Source organism: Mustela nivalis (genome assembly GCF_964662115.1).
Source record: "Mustela nivalis genome assembly, chromosome: X".
NCBI lineage: Eukaryota > Metazoa > Chordata > Mammalia > Carnivora > Mustelidae > Mustela > Mustela nivalis.
The window spans coordinates 122142891-122166418 of NC_139040.1; the positions used below are offsets into that span (position 1 = coordinate 122142891).

General features: G+C 42.5%; 1 protein-coding gene across 1 annotated transcript in view; it reads left to right on the forward strand.

Annotated features, from left to right (window-relative positions):
* The window catches only part of VEGFD (vascular endothelial growth factor D), a 38916-nt gene that overhangs the window by 6603 nt on the left and 8785 nt on the right, over positions 1-23528 (forward strand). Inside the window, exons 2-4 of the mRNA XM_082717034.1 lie at positions 11755-11965; positions 18731-18921; positions 22401-22549. Of these exons, the coding sequence (XP_082573160.1) occupies positions 11755-11965; positions 18731-18921; positions 22401-22549 (551 nt within the window). The remainder of the gene's footprint in view (positions 1-11754; positions 11966-18730; positions 18922-22400; positions 22550-23528) is intronic.

Sequence of the window (23528 nt, forward strand, 5' to 3'; positions counted from 1 at the left end):
CATCGAACCCCACTCCATCAAACCACAAGGGGCCAGGAAGTGTGTAATCCTTCCATGTGCTCAGAAGAGAGAGCTGGAAATATTTGGTGAACAGGATAAATGACTAGCAGCCTAGATCTGATTGCTTCTAAATGTTTTTGAACATGTCTTTGAGATGGGAAACAACCATGGTTGGCTACTCGGGTAGAGTTGCTGAAGGAAGACACTCAAGTTTATTTCTGCTGTTCAAGAGTTGGCTTCTTGTCCCTGGAGAAAGAACAGCTGTACATTTCAGTTCAGTAAGTATTTGTGGAATGTCTGCTGTGTGCCAGGCACATGAGTGGAAATGATATTTTTATGAAATAAAGATGTCTTAGTTATTTTCATGTCTTACCAATGACTGAGGAGTTCAGTTGTGGCCTGCAGGAAGGATAATTTTAAGACCTGGAACTTTAGGTAATAATGCCAATTTTTAGGAGTCTTTTTTTGGTTGTTGTTCATTGTTACCTAAACAATCATAGCAGTCACATGTTTGACAAAAGTATTGCTTTTCTGAAGTCTAGGTTTGGTGAAAATTGTTTCTGGAGAGAGAAAATGACATTTGTGGGATACAGACATGACAAATATTTTGTTGCTGCTTACGGTTGCATTCTGGAGAGAGTTAGGAAGGGTGTAATTTTGACTAGGTGAATGCCCTGAATTTGTCCTAAATTAAGATTCCCCAAAAAGGAGAATGGGCTGAAAAAGTAAAAGTAGACTTTGCAATGGTGTGTGTGGTTCATAACTACACCCTCACAGCAAGACTGGGGATCACTGGGCATCTTCGATGATGCAGAGGGTATTGGCAAGGAAGAGGAGAGCCGTGGATGTTGACGTGGGACCACTGCATCTTTGGAAGAAGGGAAAAGGGGGACACACTGGACTGACTCCCAGCAGTATAGTGGGGTGCCTTGCCAAAAAGACACGAGGATCTACATAAAGATCCTCTACTCAGCCAACAGATTATGTTATACTTAGGCTGAAATAGGACTATAGCAATTAACTGTTGCCACAGTAACGCTGCGTAACAAATCAGTCCAAACTTCAATGGCTTAAATAATCTATTCTCACTCTTGTTGCTGTGGGTCAGCTGGGAGTCAGAATCAAGGCTTGAGCCATTGGTTGAATGTGGGTCTGCCCCACATGTCTCTCATGCTCCTTGGATCAGTGGGCTAGCAGGGGCAGGTACCTGTGATAGAAGAAATGTAGACGTGTACACTCATGCGTACATTTCAACTCTCTGTATCATATCTTATAATGCGTCACTGGTCAGAGCAAGTCACATGACCCAACATCAATAGGGCTTAGAAAGACACTTCTCCATTTTTGTGGGGAGCTGTGGGGTTGGTTTTTTTTCTTTAAAGATGTTATTTATTTATTTGACACCAAGAGAGATCACAAGTAAGCAGAGAGGCAGAGAGAGATGGTGAAGCAGGCTCCCCACTGAACAGAGAGACCGATGTGGGGCTCTATCCCAGGACCCTGAGATCATGAACTGAGCCGAAGGCAGAGGCTTAACCCACTGAGTCACCCAGGCACCCCTGTGTGGTTGTTTTTAACAATAACCACATTACCATGAAGGCTTTGAGTTGTTTTCTTAAAAATTGGGCCCTTGATCTTTGACATCGGTGTAAAGAAACTGTAACAGACCTCAGGAATATATACCCTTGGGGTTATTCAGAGCATCCTTCTGAGTCTTGCCACTCGAGTGCATCCCACAGTCATCTGCCCCACATTTCCTAAGCACAGATACATCATATGGGAGCAGAGGCATTGAGTAGAGCATGGATTTCAAACAAATAAGGGGTGGTGTGCCTGGGTGGCTCAGTCAGTTAAGTCTCTAACTCTTGATCTCAGGGTCATGAGTTCAAGCCCCACACTGGGACTACACCCAGTGTAGAGCCTATTTATTTAAAAAATAAAAATAAATGAAATATGTAAAGGGGGATGTTAACTTAATTGAATTTAAATTTAAAAATTTTTAATATTCAGACTTTAAAAAATGTAAAGGGGGCATAGAGGTATCCCCAGATCTCCACATTCGGCTGGGTAGAAAACCACCCACAGCATTCATCAAACTGGAGGATGTGGAGGTCCCAGGCATCTTAGTTCTCCAGTATCTCCCTAAAATACCCAGACGGCTTTGCACACACACAGAAATGCATGTACATGGTTTCCTTGAGTTTGTAGTCCTTTTCCCTAATCAAGTTTAATTAAACACCCAGGGTTTCTTACAGATATGCATTTTGGTACAGAACTACATAAGTCAAAAAGCCACCAAGAACATGAGGCCCCCAGATGACCAGGTTCCTGGGTTTCACAGAAGGACCAGGCCCTCGGCTCCCTCCGAGCAGCCCCAGCAGTAATTTCTAGCAAGGCTGCATTCTCCTTTCTGCCCTCAGTTGGTGCACCCCATTCCATTAGGTACCATCTGTTCTGGGTAAGACCAGACTCCCAATAACAGAATACAAAGGTTTAAGATGTGGGTTGTTTCTTCCTCCGTCTATACAGATATACGTAAAGCCTGGGCAGATTACTTTGAAATTGGCCTTTCATCTGAAAACCCTTCCAACAAATGTTAAAAAAGAAGATGAAAAAACTTGTCCTTGCTTTACCCTGGGAAAGTTTTTCTCTTTTCTGTTTTTAATTACTGTGACGGAAGTTGCGCCATCTTGCTCTTGTCAGACTTGCCTCCGGTTACTGAGGGAGACCAGGGGCCAGAAGACACACAAATTTCTGAACCACAGCGCAGGCCCAGATGCCGCACCCCCCCACCGCCAGAGAAAGGAAAGAAAGGGCCTTAACTTTACTAAATGCCTACTTGGTGCCTGCCCCTTTCCTCCATCAGACCTCGTGAATCTCCCCATCAGGTACTGAGGTGGGCACTGGGAGCATCGCCAGCCATAAAATGAGGAAAGGAAATCCAGCTTTAAGGAAGTTCAATAATTGAACCTCAATCACATAGCTAAAAAGGAGCAGTGCCTTGATTCGAAGCCTGCTTGCTTTATTTATTTTTTTTTTTAAGTCATTAACATTTTTCCCCTTTTGGCGGGCAGTTCCATGAATTTAAACACACTGTAGAGATCTGCGTAACCAGCGTTGTAATCAGGATAGGGAACATTCATTTATGCTCTCCTTTCCAAGTCACACCCTCCCGCCAAAGCCCTGGCGGCCTCCGATCTGTCCTCCAGCACGATCATTGGGGTTTTTTAAGAATGTCGTAAATGGAGTCATACAGTACATAACCTCTTAAGATTGGCTTCTTTCACTGCCGATGCCCTGCGGACCCATCTGAGTCCCCGGGCGCACCAGATCGTTCTGTTTTCTTGCTGAGTGGTATGTCACAGGCTGGATGGAACAGTTTGCTTAAGTACTCACACATTGAATGACATATGGGTCGTTTCCAGTATGGGGACTATGATGAAGAAAGCTATTGTAAACAAACATTAGTGTAAAGGCTTTGGGGTAAACCTAAGTCCTCTTTTATCAAGGGTCAATTCCCAGGAGTATGACTGCTGGATCATATGGTGGGTGTCTGCTGAACTTTGTCAGAAACTGCCAACACGTGCTCCAGAGTGCTGTTCCATCAACAACTCGACTCCATGCATTCCCCTCTCCAGGTAGCTGTGGTTTACGGATATCAGGCAAAGCTTCTTTTCAGGGAATAGTATTTTCACTTGGGAGCTGCGGGAGGCAAAGCAGAAAAGTTCATTTGGACTCATCAGGGTAACGTGGCCCAGGGACTCGAGGGACAGGGGGAACTGTATTCGGGGAGGATGTCTGTGCCGCCTGGACCCCAAACTGGGAAAAATTTGGTGGTTTTGGCTAAGCTTTAAACGTTTCGTTGGAACTGAAATGCCAGCTGCTCTTGCCGCAAAACAGAAGTTACTAAGAGGTGAAGGGAACGCAGAAATATTTGTGTTGCAACCTGATCCACAAACCCAAACCAACTGCAAAGGGAAATTGCTGACTGCTGTGATGCCCCTGACCTCCAGGGGCAAGTAATAGAACCGTGTCCCCAGGCAGCACTTGTAAATCCCTAAGCAGATCTAGGGAAAGTCGTTGAAATGTGTTTCCTCCATAGCCCACCCTGAAGTTTCTGGATTTTCCCAATATATAAATTCTAGTCACTCCACCTCCTTATTATCGAACTTCCTGAAGATGTTGCCAATATGTTTGACAAAATAACATCAACTGTTTTTAAGAGGCGTGGAATCCCAGGCTCAGACTCCCTGCTCTCACAGAGGTCCAGAGAGGAATTTTGCAAAGCTATTCTTTTCCCATAACTAGAATGGGAAGACTCCTAATAGCATGGGAACGGATGGCTCAAGAAAAGTTTTTCATGGAGCTTTAGAGGAAAGTAGTCAGCGGCCCCACTCTGAAATTCTTTGCCGAAGGTCTGAGAGCTCGGAGTAGGGATTTAAGCCATGCTGTGTACTCCAGGCCATGTTCCTGCCGCCCAGGCATCGATGTCTATACTTCTCATTTATATTTTCTTTCAAATACTTTATGGACTGCCTTGTAAAAGGATTGTAATTGACACTCCCCCGTTGAATTCCAGTAGGTTGAAGTACTACCTATTATTTTTCTTTCTGTTTTGAGAAATGGGTTGTTTTGAGTCCTTGGAAATTTGAGAAGCAATTTATTCTACCATTTCGCCTGGTCTCATGAAGGCAGCTGGCCTCCTCATGCTCTTTGACCTGGAAAACATTCTGGTTGGTCTTCAATCTTGAAAAAGTCATACAGGGTGGGAACTGGTGTACTATCAGTCAGACTTGAGTTAAGAAAGGCTTTTGAAATCCACTTCAGGAAGATACTTACACAAGTATTTTGAATCTAAGGTGTAACCCAAAAGGATTTAAAGAATAAGATTATTTCTCAGCATATGTCTACCATTTATTCCCTACTGAATGGACTTGTACCTAGCTCAGGCACTAACCAATGTCTTTGGACCTAGACCAGCATGTACCAATCCCCACGGATGAGTGGTTCTCGTTAAAATCCCTTGGGAAGTTTTTTTTCTAAGATTCATTTATCTGAGAGAGGGAGAGAGCACGAGGCGTGGGGAGAAGAGGGGCAAAGGGAGAGAAACAGACTCCCCCTTTAGCACAGAACCCATCATGGGGCTCCATCTCACAAACCTGAGAGTATGACCTGAGCTGAAATCAAAGAGGCTGCCGCTTATCCGACCGAGCCACCCATGTCCCCTAAAATAACTTGGGAAGATTTTTTTAGCTAAACTTTTTACTTTGAAGTAGTCTTAGATTTACAGCAAAGTTTCAAATGTAGTATAGAGAATTCCTATATATCTCCCGCCCATCCTCCCCAAAGGCTAGCAAACACTCAGAAAGTTAAAAAAAAAAAAAAAAAAAAACCTGATGACAAATCTTCAGTCCAGTACCTCTGAGGATCAGAGATCGAAGCTTCTTTCCCCAGGAGGTTCAAGGTGAAGCCAAGAGTGAGAAGCACTGCTACAAACCCTTACTTAGAGTAAGGTTACTTACTCTAAGTATGCTCAGCCAGCCAGCAGGATCACCATCATCCGGGATCTTGTTAGAAATGTGGCATCCTAGGTCATGCCCCAAATCTCCTGCATCAGGATCTGCTTTCTAACAAGATGGCCAGGAGATTCGTATGCCCATTAAGCTTTGAGAAGCTCTACTCTATACAAAACGTTACACAGATCACAGTAACCTGGGCCTGATGGCTCGTTGTCAAATGCATGATGTATTTATTACTCATCAGTTTCTTCCTCAGATATTTACTAAGTGCCTGTTGCATAAAAAGGATGAAGCAGACCTGTGTTCTACCCTAGAGGAGATCACAGTGTAGTAAGGGAAATGCAGTGTGTTCATAAATCATACAGTGTAAGTTAGGAACATCATATAAGCTTGATGGAGGAAGCAGCATCGGATTTGGACTTGGAAAGAGGACACCTGGAGGAAGATACTTGAATGATAATTGACGTAGTTTTAACAAATGAATCATCTCAGTGTTAGATTTGCTCTAGTGTTTGATGAATCAGTTTTTTCACCTATTTAATGAGTCTTTAGCTCTTACTGTTGCTATGTGAGTAGGACATCTCCTTACTGCAGCAGTAGCCCTTACAGCCCAGTGGGAGAGACAAACACCAAGCAAGTAATGACACAAATAATTCATTAGTGTCAGCAGTGGTAAGCGCTGGGAAGGAGAAAAACGCGGTGCTGTGAATCCATGTGACCTAGGGACCAGACCCCGGTAGGGTCGGGAGCTGTTGGGGCGGTTTCCCTAAGAACGTAACACTTGGCTAAGAAAGGCTCAATGGGACGGAGAGTGGAGAGCACTCCCAAGCAGAGGGAACAGCATGGACCAAGGCCAGAGCAAGAGGAAATGAACAAAAGAACAAATCAGTGAAGTGGATGTCCAGTAATATTCAGCTTGCCAGTATTTTCCATTGCTTCCTGAATTGGTACAGTGGATGTGAAGTGGAACGTCTTAGCGCCAACCCCTCCCTAATCTTATTCCCGGTCTTCCCACTCATCAACTGGCTCTGTTCCCAAAGTGACCCTCCCACTGTTCTTTTCAGTAGGGCTTCTTGAAATCCCCAGATCATGCCCCTGTTTACTCTTTGAAGGTGTTACTTGACTAGATATTTTTGAGGAGAAGCAGGGATGGAAATTTAGAATTTAAACTAGTAGGCACGCAGGAAGCCTTTGATTTCCTCACAACACGGAGAATGCCCTGTGACCTTAGCAATTAACAAAAGGAAAAATGGTTCCCCTTCCTTCCTCTTGCCCTGCAGGGACCGGTATACATTTCAATAAGGGTACGATCTTGTTACAAAGGCTTTAAGCCTCACATTTTAGAAACTGGCTCTGGGCGCCAGGATATCAGAAATGATTTGTTATTTAGGAGTGAAATTGCTAACAGTATCAGATCAATTATCACACACATGAATAAAAAGACACTGACAAAAAGCAGAGACCAGGCAAGCCGGCTTCACTTCTTCCTCTCGCTGAGTGCTTTCTAATTACTTTAGTTTTGACTAGGACTTCCACTAGAAAAGAGAAAGAAATTACGAGCAGCCCATTTGGCAAATGTTTGGTAGTTAAAACCGTTGAAATCAATGGTTTAAATATATATTCGGGACTCTATTTTACACTTGGCAATTTTAATTTTTGTCTTCCCCAAGCAGATAGCATCAAGTTAATTATACAAAAACCAACCAGTGTGGAAAGTCTATCGGAGCCCAGCCGCCGTTCATGATCCTTTGTAGACGTATCCACTGACAAATGAGTTTTCAGGTTTAGGCTGATGTTGAGTGGTTAGTACTCCCACATGTAGTAGTAAAATGACCACCTGCAATTTCTCAGCGATTTCAAACTAAATTTGAAATTATGAGACTTAAAGCATGCTTACATAGCTCTGAGTATTTGAGTAAACGCTGCTTTTTTTTTTCTTTTCTTTTCTTTTTTTTTTTTTTTTTTATGATGAGGGAAGTCTTGAGCTGCTCAGCGCCTTTCATGCAATCCAGAGATTTGAAATCTTTCTGCAGAGTTCTCAGTTGGGTAGTTTAAAACCATTTCTGAGATTGAATTGAAGCCTGTCAGAGCTATGCGTACATACATCGCTCTGTATTTATGGATGGTATTGAATGAAATTCGCCTCAATAAATAAAACTCCTTCAGATACAGCATGACTTTTAAAACATTAGAAAGGCATTTGGTTTATTTTCATCTGGAAGCAATGGTGTTACAAAATTTTATTTCAAGGATGACATTGAGTATGAAATAGTAATACTGTCCAACCAGAAGAGGCAATGAATAATCAGGAAAAAAGGGGCTATTGACAAATGAGTCTTTAATGGAGAATCACTGCTTTTCTGAGTTGACAGTTGAACATTTAGGCAGTTTCATCCCCAGATTCCCTAGATGAAGAAACTGTGGCCTGCCCCTTAAACTTGATGCCTGTTCCACAAACCCTATTTTTGCTGTTCAAGCTTCCTCCTCCCCATGCTCCTTGAAAAATTGCCTCAATTTAAACTTCACAGAGAAGTGAGAAATCCTAGGTGTCAAGCAGCCTTGCTGTCCACAAACCCATGTCATTCTCTGTAGGCCTCCTATTCTGGAAAGTGACCCTTTCATCCATTCATGCATTTATCTCTGGAACTTAGGTCAAACCAGCCCCTCTGCTTTCTCTCCTGCATATGTGTTCCGTGTCTTCCTCTCTGGTGGCACTTAACCTTAGCTTAGAAACATTTTCCAAGGCTCCCCCACTTTTATTAAACACACACACACATACTCATATCTGAACTTCCAAGCAGAATGACCTTCTCAGTTCATGTTTTGAGATATTTTCTAGTCCATAGCCATGATAGGTAAAATAGAGAATTGATCAAGGGGTCCCTGGGGGGCCCAGTGGGTTAAGCATCTGCCTTCGGCTCAGGTCATGATCTCAGGGTCCTAGAATTGAGCCCCAGTTCGGGCTCCCTGCTCAATGGGGAGCCTGCCTCCCCCTCTCCTTCCTGCTCATGCCCTCTCTTACTATCTCTGTCGCTATCTCCGTCTCTCTCAAATAAATAAAGAAGATCTTTTAAAAAATTGATCTAATGCTGGTAAACATCTGCAGATGGCAAACATTGGCAGAAATGGTACCAAGACCATGAAGCCGAAAAGATCAATGCATTGTACACCCTAAACTTATGCCAAGTGGTATGTCCGTTATATCTCAGTACAGCTAAACTTTCAAGAAACATGAAGCTGAAGCTGCAGAGCTGGGTCTGGAAGGTGGAGGCCCCTCAGAGTTCAACGTCAGTGGGTAGGACGCTCTGGGAGTGCATTCCATCAGCTCCCTGAAAGCCAAAGGAAGGGTTCCCATTCAGTGCTGTTCACTGCTTCCCGGAGCGTGTCTTCTATGAAGCTGCTTAACTAGGGGTAAAGGAGGAAGCAGATACTTCCTGGCAACCAGGACTTGAACTAAGCTGATCCCTGAGTCATAAATACTCAGCAAGATTCTGGATTCAGGGTTCTGGGAGTTGGGGGTATAACCACAGAACTTCTCAGTGAAGGAAGAATAGAGAAAAAGAAAGACAACCCCGCCCCCAGTGAAGGTGAAACTACTAAACAAAATTCCAAAGCACATACAGGTGATTATTACTAAGAAAGATAGCCAATAAAGTTTATCACCAGGTTATAAATCATATATATATTAATTTAAAATAGAATTTGAAGAAATAAGTGTATTTGGGACCCTCAAAGAGATAAAGAAAGGAATAATATAAGATATAATGACAAATTAGGAGAAACATACAGAAATGAAGTGAAATGGAATTAGAAATATGGTGATTGAAATTAAAAACTTACCAAAATAAACTATAGGCTCACACAGTTGGGGAACTGGTGATTGGGAAGATGAACCAATTAATTTAACACATTGAAGAGAGCTGAAGGGAGAACCAAACATAAAGGTGAAAGCACATTTAGGAGACCTGTAAGATTACTAACAGACTCCAATACATGTCTGATAAGTATTTCAGAAAGAATTGAGACAATGTAATACATAGAATAATGAAAAATATAATGCTTGAAAAGATAAAGAATTGAAATTTGGAATGGCCTCAAGATTCAAACTGCTGCGAAGGCCTCTGTTGCAACTTCTCAACCCTGCCATTATAGACAATATGTAAATGAATGTGCCAATAAAACTTTAGTCATAAAACAAGCAGGTGGCAGGCTGAATTAGGCAAGGGGGCTGTAGTTTGACAGCCCCTGATCTAGAGCAGGAACCATTGTTTATATTTTCATGTAAATCCCTCCAGATTTTGTATATATAATTTTATATACATGATTAATAACGGTTAATTGTTTATGCATATATATATCATGTATGTCTTACATAAATTAAAGAGACATCATAACGGAATCATACATGACTTGGACCACACTTGCTCCTCTGAGCACCCACTTTTGGACAACACTCAGTATTCATCATCGTATCTAAAAACAAAAAGTCCTACTCCTAAAATACTGATGAATGAGGCAGATTTTAACTAAAGTTTCTGAGGGGCAGTGGAGGAGCATTGCGCACATCACACCACTCAACATAAAGCTTCCTAAAGGCCCCATCTGCTCACCTCTCTTTCCCCTCTCTGCCTCCCCCTGCAGCAGGCAGCCGATCTCCACCTCTCTGTCAACCTTTCTCAGTACCATCCTGCAGCTACCCTGGTCCCCCGGCTCCCCCCTCACCCAGCTCTAAAAATCCCCTCAGCCCGCATGTCGGAGCTGCCCAGGAAAACAAAGATCCAGTAAGCCCAGGCTCAGCAGGAGAAAATCTGGGTCCCAACCATGGACAGACCCCTGTACGGTTTTTCTAGCATGTTCCAGGGAGGAGCTTGTGTCATTCTGTCCTAGTATATATCTCTGTCACTGGTTTTGATGACCATGTAGTATTTCATTGTATGTAAGTATCATTGTTTATATAACCTAGCCCCAAATTTTAAATAATTGAGCTACCATACTGAAAACATTGTGTTAGCGGGGTCATTTGTCACTTGTGCATGACATATGCACAAATCCATGCATTGTGTCAGCCAATACAGTTCGTGCAACAGTGTGGAAAGCAAATTTTCAACATAAACTTTAGAAGTGCATTTTCTCAGAAAAAGAAAGATGTCTTTGACATAGTAAACAGGTTTTTCCAAAAAAAGGCTCAGGATCTTAAAACCGTCCTGTCTCGTGTGACTGCAGGCAGGGTCCCTGGGACCTTGTGGGCCAGTTTCTCAGATCGCAGGGACGAAAGCAATTCTCACTGGCTCCTGTCACAAAAATAGTATGATTTTGAAACCTGTATTTGGTTCCTGTGGCTGCTGTACAAAATTACCACAAAGTGGGTGGCTTAAAACAATAAAGATGGATTCTCTCACAGTTCTGGAATCCAGAATTGTGAAATCAAGGTGTTGACAGGGCTGGGCTCCTTCCAAAGGCTTTTGGAGAGAAGCCTTGCTTGCCTCATCCAGCTTCTGGGGGCTCCAAGCCATTCCCGGCTTACGGCTACATTCCTTTAACTTCTGCCTCCGTCTTCACAACACTTCTGTGCCCATGTCTTCCCCTCGTGCCTCTTACAAGGACATTTTGTCTGTGGATTTAGGGTCCACCTGGGTAATCCCAGATTACCTAGGGTCGCCTCTGATGTTTATCATTAACTTCATGACATCTGCAAAGATCCCTTGCCCAAATAAAGTCACATGCCCAGGTTCTGGGGGTTAGTAGGTAGACGTATCATTTTAAAGTCCACCATTCAACCCACTTTGATGTTGTTTTTTGTTCCAAGAACCCAAGGGGAATAATTTTTTATATTTATATTTATTTATTTTATTATTATTTTTTAAGACTGTATTGATTTATTTGACAGAGAGCAACAGTGAGAGAGGGAACACAAGCAGGGGCAGTGGGAGAGGGAGAAGCAGGCTTCCCGCGGAGCAAGGAGGCCGATGTGGGGCTCAATCCCAGGACCCTGGGATCATGACCTGCGCCCCCCAGGCGCCCCAAGGAGAGTAATTTCTTTGATTCAATCATAAATGAGCAGAATGTGAATCAGAAATACTAACTAGTATTTTTCCTAGATACTGGTGTGCATCTGAATAATCCCTCTAATTTCTTCTCAGTTCTATTTACGTCTTTAAGCGTCAGCAATGAGGGTTATCAAAACAAACTAAAACTTTAGTAACTGGCTTTGAAACCAGTATTTTTTTTTTTAAAGCGGGCATCTCGGTCAACGTTAGCACGGTCTGAACAGCAGATTAGGGCAGCTTCTGGTTTGGAGGAACTGCTGCGAATCACCCACCTCGAGGACTGGAAGCTGTGGAGATGCCGACTGAAGCTCAAAAGTTTGACCAGCACAGACTCTCGCTCCGCATCGCATCGGGCCACCAGGTTTGCGGCAACTTTCTATGACATTGAGACTCTAAAAGGTAGGTGTGCGCCTGCGCATGCGCATGTGTGTGTGTGTGTGTGTGTGTGTGTGTGTGCACGCGTGCGTGTGCGTGTAAGCCAGTTCTCACTTTTTGTCAGCTTCCAACACAGGCAGCAGCAGCTTCTTCCAGAGGTTTCAGGAGGGCAGGCACGTGTCCAGGAGAAGAAAAGGGTGTCTTTAACTTCATGGCCTGGGTGTTAGCAAAGAATCCTGGTTTGCTGTGTTTATAGAGAAATATGTTCAATATGATTTTGAGATCTAAAACAGACACAAAAGAACACTTCAGAATTCAGAAATATATTGAACTCAGAGATGCAAATGTAAAACAAACCCAGAAAGGCCATTCTTTTTTTTTTTTTTTTAATATTTATTTGACAGAGAGAAAGACACAGTGAGAGAGGGAACACAAGCAGGGGGAGTGGGAGAGGGGGAAGCAGGCTTCCTGTTTGTTGAACAGGGAGCCCGATGTGGGGCTCAATCCCAGGACTCTGGAACCATGACCCGAGTTGAAGGCAGCGGCTTAACCCACTGAGCCACCCAAGCGCCCCAAGGCCATTCTTAATAGAAAAAAAAATATCATTGAGTTACTTGAAAACATAAAATGACATAGGGGTTCGTCAGCAAGGAGCATTCTACTGCCATACCTACATGAATAAAAACCAATAGATTAGGGATGGCTTTTTTAAATGTTTATTTATCTATTTATTTATTATTAACATATAATGTATTATTTGCCCCAGGAGTACAGGTCTGTGAATCATCAGGCTTACACAATTAACAGCACTCACCATAGCACATACCCTCCCCAATGCCAATCACCCAGCTACCCTCTCCAAACCCCCCGCACCCCAGCAACCCTCAGTTTGTTTTGTGAGATTAAAGAGTCTCTTATGGTTTGTCTCCCTTCCTGATCCCACTTGTTTCATTTTTTCCCTCCCTTCCCCCAATGGCCTCTCAGCCCTGCCTCTCAAGTTCCTCATATGGAGAGATCATATGATAGTTGTCTTTCTCTGATTGACTTATTTTGCTCCACATAATACCCTCTAGTTCCATCCACGTTGTTGCAAATGGCAAGATTTCGGGGGTTTTGATGGCTGCATAGTATTCCATTGTGTATATATACCACATCTTCTTGATCCAATCATCTGTTGATGGACATCTAGATTCTTTCCATAGTTTGGCTATCGTGGACATTGCTGCTATAAACACTTGGACACACATGCCCCTTCAGATCACTGCATTTGTATCTTCAGGGTAAATACCCAGTAGTGTGATAGGCATGGCTTTTTTATTTCTTCAAAATTCTGTAATTTTTCTTTTTTTAGTAACAATGAAAAGTGGAAGTTGGAAGCTGAGTTGTAATATTGCATATGGAGTTTCCTAGGTGATAGAGGTGGGGAATCCGCTAGACAAAAGAATCCAAACTCCAGATAGGAAATCACCTAATTTGAAACAAGGGGGATGATTATTCCCTAGTTAGGGTATGGAGGTTCTTCCTAAGAAAACCATTGTCGTATATGTACTGTGCCATAATTAATGAAGCTTGCCAAGCACAATGGTGTGGCTTCTGATAAGCATTTAACTTTTTGGATGATTTAGCAACACAGCACAAGAAGCCACTGTGGAGTTGTTGATCTAGCATCTGAGACTCGATTACTATATGATCATCTAGTAATGGATTGTATCTATCACATCATGCAAACTGGCCACTAAGCCAAAATTAGTTTTTGCTTTTTTTCTAGAATTATCTGTCTTTTTTCCATTTGTACAAAGATGATGTTGCACAGGCCCCTGTTGCCAGCTGTGGGGAAGGCTGTGTGAGGTTGGGACAGCACAGCAGGCAGGAGTGTGAAGAGGATTCTTTCTTTGTGTTTGTGTGTGTGACTGTGGGTCTGAGTGAGTTGAGGTAGTTGGCACTCAGGCCTAGAACCCACTTTGGCTGGAGGTTTTGAGGCTCTAGCTGTTTCTGTGTGGTGAACTGGCGTGGACTTCATCGCAACAAAGGGGTCAGACCTCACCTGGAGATCCAAGGCCTTAACCAGATTGCCTGTCTGAAAGTCTGAGGTGAGCCTGGAGATACTCTATGAGAATAGAGAGACAAGCATTTACCATACAACAAAGATGAGGTGATTAAAAAAAAAAAAAAAAGTGACATTGACATGCTCTAAGAAGAAACCTTAAAAATAATAAACAATTTTTAAAAGATTTTATTTGTTTATTTGAGAGAGAGAAAGAGAGTGAGAGAGCATGAGTTGGGGAAGGTGCAGAGGGAAAAGGAGGAGGACCGCCCCCAACCACTGAGCAGAAAACCCCAATGCGGGGCTCCATCCCAGGACCTTGAGATTGTGACCTTGAGCTGAAGGCAGATGCTTAACAGACTGAACCACTCAGGCACCCAAAAATATTTTTTTAAAGAACATAAAAATATGGAATTTTGCCAACTCTAATGAAAACATCTCTTATTACATGGAGGATCATCTGAAGTGATTTACTAAGTTAGAAGCAGTAAATAATCAAATCGATGTGTTACACCAATTGTAAATGGTTAACATCTCCCCCCACGGTTTTGGGGGTGATTCCTTGAGGCTGAGCAGTCATGCTGGGTAGTGGGAAAGAATAGTGGCATTAGACGTAATTGCACACAATTTTGATTCAAGTCTTACCACTCCAACTTTCAAAACTTAGTTTTACAAAAAAGCAAATGGAAAGCAACATTTAAGTAGACTTTTAAACAATGAATGTTTTCATAAGTTGACTGCTTGTTTTTCCCAGGATTCGTGATTAAAAACAGTGAATTAAGTAATATTCATATTAATATCTAATTGGGTATTTTATCTCTCATGGTTATAGCCTTTAGGCTCTTTATATAAATATTCATAATTGGAAATTTAAAAGGGTCTCTTGGGTTAGAAGATTTTATGATGAAAAAACAAAGTTAAGGCAAATTGTGTAGTGTATACAATGTTTCTGAGGCAGCCAAACATCTTGTCTTTTGTGTTTTCAGTGATCAAAGGAGCAACTTCTAAGGAGTACTAAGATGTGGCTGGGGTGGGGGTAAAGATATGGAAAGGTGCTTTAAGGGAATAATTAATAATTTGATTGGGGTCAAATCTCCAACAACAACGTATCTGTGTACTTCAAGCAGAAGTTCTCTTTGCCCCTTCTAGTGGAAATATGTTCACATCTGTGGGAATTCAGAATAATGTGGGAAGAGACCAGTACAGACTTGAAGATGGGGTGAAAATGGAGAACAGTTTATCTATTGCTGTATAACACATTACCCTCAAACTTAGCTGCTTGAAACACATTTTTTGTGTGTCACAATTTCTGTTTAGAAATATAGACATGGCCTACCTGGGTGTCTCTCCTTCAGGATTTCTCCAGAGGTCGCAGCCAAGGTGTCATCTTGGGTTGCAGGCGGCTTCTCATGGTTTAATCGGGGCAGGATGTGCTTCCCAGTTCACTCAGAGGTTGTTGGCAGGACTCAGTTCCTCACAGGCTGTTGAACTGAGGCCCCAGTTCCTCACAGGGCTGTTGGCCAGAGTCCGCTCTCAGTTCCTTGCCATGTGAACATGGCGGCTTGCTTCATCAGAGCCTACAAGTTGACAAGGAAGAGAAAGAGTGTGCCAGCAAGAGAGAGAGACTGCTAGCAAGACAGAAGTCACAGTCTTTTTAACCTAAGCATGGAAGTGGCATCCCATCATTTTTCCTGTATTCTCTATATAAGACTCAAGTCATTAGGCCCAGCCCATACAGAGGAGGGGATTGTACAAGGGTGTGAACCCCAGGAGGTAGGTATCATTATCATTGGGAGTCAGTTTAAAAGCTTCCTTCCACAGGAGGTTTTCACCACCCTATCCAACATATAATAAACTCTACAGTTGTATGACTAGCTAAAAGAAAATCTTTAAAATCGTCTTTAACATAAAATTGAATCATTTCCCAAAAACATCTGTAGAAAGCCTCTAAAGCTTTGAGTATCCAAGTGTCAGAATCTAGTTTTTAAAAATAAATGATGAGAGAAAAGCAAGTCCTGTTTTACAAGAAAGTAGGTAATTTTTTTTATTATTATTAACAAGTATTATATTCAGGGGTACAGGTCTGTGAATCATTCGGCTTACACAATTCACAGCACTCACCACAGCACATACCCTCCCCAATGTCCATCACCCAGCCACCCTATCCCTACCCCTCCACCCCCCAGCAACCCTAAGTTTGTTTTGTGAAATTAAGGGTCTCTTATGATTTGTCTCCCTCCCAGTCCCATATTGTTCCATTTTCCCCTTCCCTACCCTCCATAACCCCTCATGTTGCCTCTCAACTTCCTCATATCAGAGAGATCATATGATAATTGTCTTTCTCTGATTGACTTATTTCGCTCAGCATAATACCCTCTAGTTCCATCCACGTCATTGCAAATGGCAATATTTCATTTCTTTTGATGGCTGCATAGTATTCCATTCTGTATATATACCACATCTTCTTTATCCATTCATCTGTTGATGGACATCTAGGTTCTTTCCATAGTTTGGCTATTGTAGACATTGCTGCTATAAACATTTGGGTGCACATACCCCTTTGGATCCCTACATTTGTATCTTTAGGGTAAATACCCAGTAGTGTGATCGCTGGGTCATAGGGTAGTTCTATTTTCAACTTTTTGAGGAACCTCTGTGCTGTTTTCCAGAGTGGCTGCACCAGCTTGCATTCCCACCAACAGTGTAGGAGGGTTCCCCTTTCTCTGATCCTCGCCAATATCTATCATTTCCTGACTTGTTAATTTTAGCCATTCTGACTGGTGTGAGGTGGTATCTCATTGTCCTTTTGATCTGTATTTCCCTGATGCTGAGTGATCTGGAGCATTTTTTCCTGTGTCTTTTGGCCATCTGGATGTTGTCTTTGCCGAAATGTCTGTTCATGTCTGCCCATTTCTTGATTGGATTATCTGTTCTTTGCGCGTTGAGTTTGATAAGTTCTTCATAGATTTTGGATCCTAGCCCTTTATCTGATATGTCATTTGCAAATATCTTCTCCTATTCTATCGGTTGTCTTTTGGTTTTGTTGACTGTTTCCTTTGCTGTGCAAAAGCTTTTGATCTTGATGAAGTCCAAATAGTTCATTTTTGCCCTTGCTTCCCTTGCCTTTGGTGATGTTTCTAGGAAGAAGTTGCTGCAGCTGAGGTTGAAGAGGCTGTTGCCTGTGTTCTACTCAAGGATTTTGATGGAATCCTGTCTCACATTTAGGTCTTTCATCCATTTGAGTCTATTTTTATGTGTGGTATAAGGAAATGGTCCAGTTTCATTCTTGTGCATGTGGCTGTCCAATTTTCCCAGCACCATTTATTGAAGATACTGGTTTTGTCCCCCCATTGGGCATTCTTTCCTGCTTTGTTGAAGATTAGTTGACCATGGAGTTGAGGGTCCATTTCTGGGCTCTCTCTTCTGTTCCATGGATTTATGTGTCTGTTTTTGTGGCAGTACCATACTGTCTTGATGTTTATAGCTTTGTAATAGAGCTTGAAGTCTGGAATTGTGATGCCATCAGCTTTGGTTTCTTTTTCCACATTCCTCTGGTTTTTCAGGGTCTTTTCTGGTTCTATACAAATTTTAGGATTATTTGTTCCATTTCTTTGGGAAAAAGTTGATGGTATTTTGATAGGGATTACATTAATGTGTAGGTTGCTCTAGGTAGCATAGACATTTTCACAATATTTGTTTTTCCAATCCATGAGAATGGAACGTTTTTCCATTTCTTTGTGTCTTCCTCAATTTCTTTCATGAGTACTTTATAGTTTTATGAGTACAGATTCTTTGCCTCTTTGGTTAGGTTTACTCCTAGGTATCTTATGGTTTGGGGTGCAGTTGTAAATGGGATAGACTCCTTAATTTTTGTTTTTTCTGTTTTGCTGTTGGTGTATAGAAATGCAACTGATTTCTGTGCATCGACTTTACATCCTGACACTTTACTGAATTCTGTATGAGTTCTAGCAGTTTGGGGGTGGAGTCTTTTGGGTTTTCCACATAAAGCATCATGTCATCTACGAAAAGTGGGATTTTGACTTCTTCTTTGCTGGTTCAGATGCCTTTTATTTCTTTTTGTTGTCTGATTGCCGAGACGAGGCCCTCTAGTACTATCGTACGTAATATTTTTATTCCCAGAGGCTTGTCTCTTTTTCTTGTTTCTCTCATATTCGCTAGAATGGCCGGAATATTGGCCCTGCCATCAAAAGGAACTGGCATATTCAATTATGTACTTAAACATCAGTATTAGGCACTCACCCATGAAAAAATCCCCGCTCAAGGAAAGATTAGTTCCACTTAAATTTCCATTCATGTAACTGACCCACTTTGAATCCTACCGTGGTTACTGAAACAACCAACAGAAATGTATTTCTTGACAGCGTGAAGACCTACCCACACCTGACTTCAAGTGGAAGATAAGCTATCCAGCTGTGTCCTTAAATTGCTTAACAAATGCCACTTACACGTTATTTCTCTGCATGCTTCTGTTTACCTCCTTACTAGGCAGCTTTTCCGCTGTAGTTTTATACCAGAGAAGGTATTGTATATGTGGGAAGGAGCACAGATTTTGGTTTTGATTTTTCTGAAAACAGTCTTTCGCTAGGGGATAGACAGAAAATATCCATCTCGTAAGATAACCAGCCCTGCCCAAGTGAACGTGACCGCGTGCGGCCTGACCTTGGCGCACGCTGGCCTGTCAAGGCCATTTCCGGGGCCGGCCCCCAGGAGCTTCCTCTCCGCAGTTATAGATGAGGAATGGCAGCGGACTCAGTGCAGCCCCCGAGAGACGTGCGTGGAGGTGGCCAGCGAGCTCGGGAGGAGCACCGACACCTTCTTCAAGCCGCCCTGTGTCAGCGTGTTCCGGTGCGGCGGCTGCTGCAATGAGGAGAGCCTCGTCTGCATGAACACGAGCACCTCCTACGTTTCCAAACAGGTAGGGGGGCACTCGCCAGTGTGGCCCTTACGAAGCCCCGAGGACAGGCGTGTTGATAGCTACAGCGAGGCTTGCTGCTGGGCTAAATGCCCTGTGGGCATGATCTCATTTAATTCCCCGAGCCCAGCTCAGAGGGTAGCCTAGTATCTGCCTCTGTCTGAGCCCAGGGAGCTAACCTGGGGCAGAGCTGGGACTCTAACCCAGGCCTGTGCAACTCCAGGGCCTGAACGGCTTATCAGCTTCTGTCTCTCTGATGCTATAATGTCCAGAATCAGAAAATCACGTGGGAGTTGACTAGAACAGACGATAAAAGGAATGAAGACATCTGCACAGACAAAAGGCTGTGTTGTTCGAGGGGAGCGGCTGAGAAGAGTTGGATGGGTGGTGTGGGCGGGGCTATGGGAAGGAGGAAGGGCTGGGAAGTACCCAGTGCTAGCAAGAGCGGGGAGCTCTTGCCATCCTTGGGCCGAAGAGGCTGGAGCAGTTGGGGAACCCAGAGAGAAAGGGGAGAAGAGCGCTGCTAGACTGGTTGGAGGAGTGGCGGCAAGAATTTGGGGGGGGAGGGGCAAGAGGACCTCTAGATGGAGACGTGGGGGTCAGCATCTTTAAACCCAGGGCCGGGTGGGGGAGGAAGGAGAGAGGGCAGCATCTCTGGAGGGGACATGGAGCGCACTTAGCACAAAAGATCTTTGAAAAGTAGTCTGTAGCCCCCATGAAAGAAATCATTCTTCCCTCTCCATCTTGTAAAATCTCTTGTGCCCAGTAGGTAAGTTTTTCTTTCTATCTCTACCATATTGTTGTCCGGTGTAAGAAATGTTACATTGAAGAGCAGTAATAACAAACGTAGGAAAAGATATGAATAGGCTGTAAGTCCGAGCGCATTCCGTTGAGTTCTGTGTCACATGTTCCTTATGCGCGTTCAGGCTTTCATTCACTTGGTCACATTCCGGACGCCATCTAGTCTCGGTTTGTGAACAGAGGTAGAATAATAAAATGACATACGCAATGAATATATATCCACGGTAGGAAGTTATCTTTTTTAAGAAAGTTTTTTAGGGGCACCTGGGTGGCTCAGTGGGTTAAGCCTCTGCCTTTGACTCAGGTCATGATCTCAGGGTCCTGGGATCGAGCCCCGAGTTGGGCTCTCTGCTTAGTGGGGAGCCTGCTTCCCCCTCTCTCTCTGCCTGCCTCTCTGCCTACTTGTGATCATCAAATAAATAAAATCTTTAAAAAAAAAAAAAAAGAAATTTTTTTAGAGAGGACACAAGGAAGGGGAAGGGCAGAGGGAGAGAGAGAGAGAGAGAATCTCCAGCAGACTCCACATCCAGTGCAGCGACCGGTGCAGGGCTGGATCTCAGGACCATGAGATCATGACCTGAGCCCAAATCAAGAGGCAGATGCTTAACCAACTAAGCTACCCAGCATCCCCCCGCCCCTGCTTTTTTTTTTTTTTTTAGAGGAATTTTTTCTTATTGGTAGAAAGGATGGAATGCTGATTTGATAATAGTTGAACTTATCCTTAATTTTGTTTCCCCTACCTCCCAAAATATTCCACAAACTGTTCAGTTTTTTTCCCAAATTCTTTTAGAGAATATTGGAACTTGTAAAAAATTTGACCTCTCACTATTTGACAATCAGGGGGAAAGTGACGTAAGCATGGCTAAGCACCAACTATCAGTAGAAACAAGCTTGCATAACATGAGAGGCTTTGGTTCACGACCATGTTATTCCCTAAAGCATAGCTGAAAAATTTCACAAGGATATGAAGTTTATGCAAAGTAAACACTCTAAAAATGTTTTCTTACTTAGACTCATAGAGGGTCCAACACATATCAAAGGGTCAGAATAAACACAACTTTAATGGATTGTTTCCACTTAATAGAGACTTGAGTACTTTGTTGTACTCAACAAATAATTAGTTTTAAAGAATGTACTTAAGTATAAGCCTACAGAAGTTTTCTGTTCCAAATATGCACACTTGAACATTTTAATAGTGGCTTAAAAAAACTACCTTCACCCCAAAGTAATGGACTGGTTGATGAAATACACCTTTGAAACTAAGTGAATAAATGAATACTCAGCGTAGTTAGGACTACATGGAATGGGGACTGATTGAACAGAACACTAAAATCAAGTTCAAATTTATACAGACACCCTAGAACCAGTCTAAAAACAAAGTAATTGACATTTCTCTGGTCACAGACATTTTTTTCCAGAAAGTCATATTCTTTTCTTTAAAGCTTTTATTTATTTATTTGACAGAGTGAGACACAGCGAGAGAGGGAACACAAGCAGAGGGAGTGGGAGAGGGAGTGGGAGAGGGAGAAGCAGGCGTCCCACCAAGCAGGGAGCACAACTCGGGGCTCGATCCCAGGACCCCGAGATCATGACCTGAGCTGAAGGCAGAGGCTTAACAACTGAGCCACCCAGGTGCCCCAATAAGGCATATTCTTAAGAGTATCACCTCTGACTCTGGAGCAAACTGTCTGAATTCAAATCCCTACTCTTCCAATAAATAGTTATGTGGCCTTAGGCATGTTATGTAATCTCTCTGTGTATCTGTTTTTTCACCCATAGAGTTGGGGGTGGATGAAGAAAAAACCCACCCTATAATGTTGTTATAAGGGGTAAATTAATGAATATAAAATAGGACCCGGCATATAGAAACCTAGAAAGAATGCTATTCATGTTACCTATAGTATCTGGTTGGGCAGGGTGATCTTGTATCAGCCAGTTATTACTGGGTAATGCTGTATAATATACACCCTAAAATGTGGTTTCAAATGATAATAACTTATCCTTACCCATGTACTCAGAGATCAGTTAGTTTGGAGTGGACTTGACTCCAGGCTACAGGTTAAGTGAAGTTCCCTGAGTCTCTCATCCCTTGGCCCAGCACACCTGCCAAATCACGCTCTTCTCGTGGCCACAGCATACACGGGAGAAAATGAGCCCACAAAGCACACACAGTTCAAGTTTGTAGTTGTGTCATGTCTGCTAGTATCCTGTTGGCCAAAGGAAGTCACATAGCCACACCCAAAGTCAACAAACAGGGAACTGTTCCTTCAGTGGAAATGGTATGAGAAAGAATAAGTAAAGAGTTCTGGACAATAATCTATTCACCATGGTCTCCAACGTCAGAGCTATAATTTCACTCAGTCTGTATCATTTACACTCAAATTTAAGACAGGAGCAGATACCAACAGTGCTTTTTACAGGAGTACCAGTGACACCAAAAAGTTAAGAGACTCAGTCAGGCTTAAATACTTGTTAAAGTTGTGTAAGCCCAGTGTCCCAATTCCCAGCCCAGCATCCTTTCCATCATGCCAGCCCTTATCCTTATTAGTTAATAAGCTAATTAATGTTGTTAATGGACAGCTTTGCCAAAGTCACTCCCATAAAGGACAAAGGCAAAAATGCAGACTATAGAAATTATTATCTAAAAATATATGTGTGTTGTGGTTCTTTCTCTCTTCCAGCTGTTTGAGATATCAGTGCCTTTGACTTCCGTACCTGAATTAGTGCCTGTTAAAGTTGCCAACCATACAGGTTGTAAGTGCTTGCCAACGGCTCCCCGCCATCCGTACACTATTATCAGAAGATCCATCCAGACCCCAGAAGAAGATCAGTAAGCCCTTCTTGTATTCAGTTATGCTTGTTCTTGAGTTTGCTAAAGTTGTATGTGGAGAATTCTTCCCTAAGTAGGTGTTAGGTGGATATTGCATTAGGACCAAAAAGCTCAGTGGTTATGAACTTACCCATCTACTTACAGACACCTTTGCTCTTTTTTCAAATTATTTTTAGGGGCAACTGGGTGGCTCAGTGGGTTAAAGCCTCTGCCTTCGGCTCAGATCATGATCCCAGGGTCCTGGGATCGAGTCCTGCGTTGGGCTCTCTGCTCAGCAGGGAACCTGCTTCCCTTTCTATCTCTCTGTCTGTCTCTCTACCTACTTGTGATCTCTCTCTGTCAAATAAATAATAAAATAACAAAATAAATATTTGTGGGCAATAAATAAATAAAATCAATCAATCAATCAATCAATAAAATAAATAAATAAAATCTCTAAGAAATAAATAAATAAATAAAATCAAATAAATAAATAAAATCTCTAAGAAAAATAATTTTTTAATTATTTTAAATCAAACTTAATTATTTTAAATAATTAAAAATAATTAAAATAATTAAATATTTAAAATAACTTCATTATTGTAATCTTTTAAAAAATAATTCTTCTTATTTTTTCTTTCTTTTTTCTTTCTTCTTTCTTTCTTTCTTTCTTTCTTTTTTAAGAGAGAGAGTACATGCCTGCATGTGAGATCAGGGGCTGGGGTAGAGGGCAGAGGGGCAGAGGGAGAGGGAGAGAGCTCATCTCAAGTAGGCTCCATGCCCACACCCAGTGTGGAGCCTGATGCCGGACTCGATCTTACCACCTGAGATCATGACCTGAGCTGAAATCACGAATCAGGTATTTAACCAACTGAGCCACCCAGGCACCCCTAGACACCTTTTTTTCTTTTTAAAGATTTATTTATTTTAAAGAGAGAGCGAGCATGGGCGGATGGGGGGTGGAGTAGAGGGAGAGGGAGAGAGAAACTCAAGCAGACTC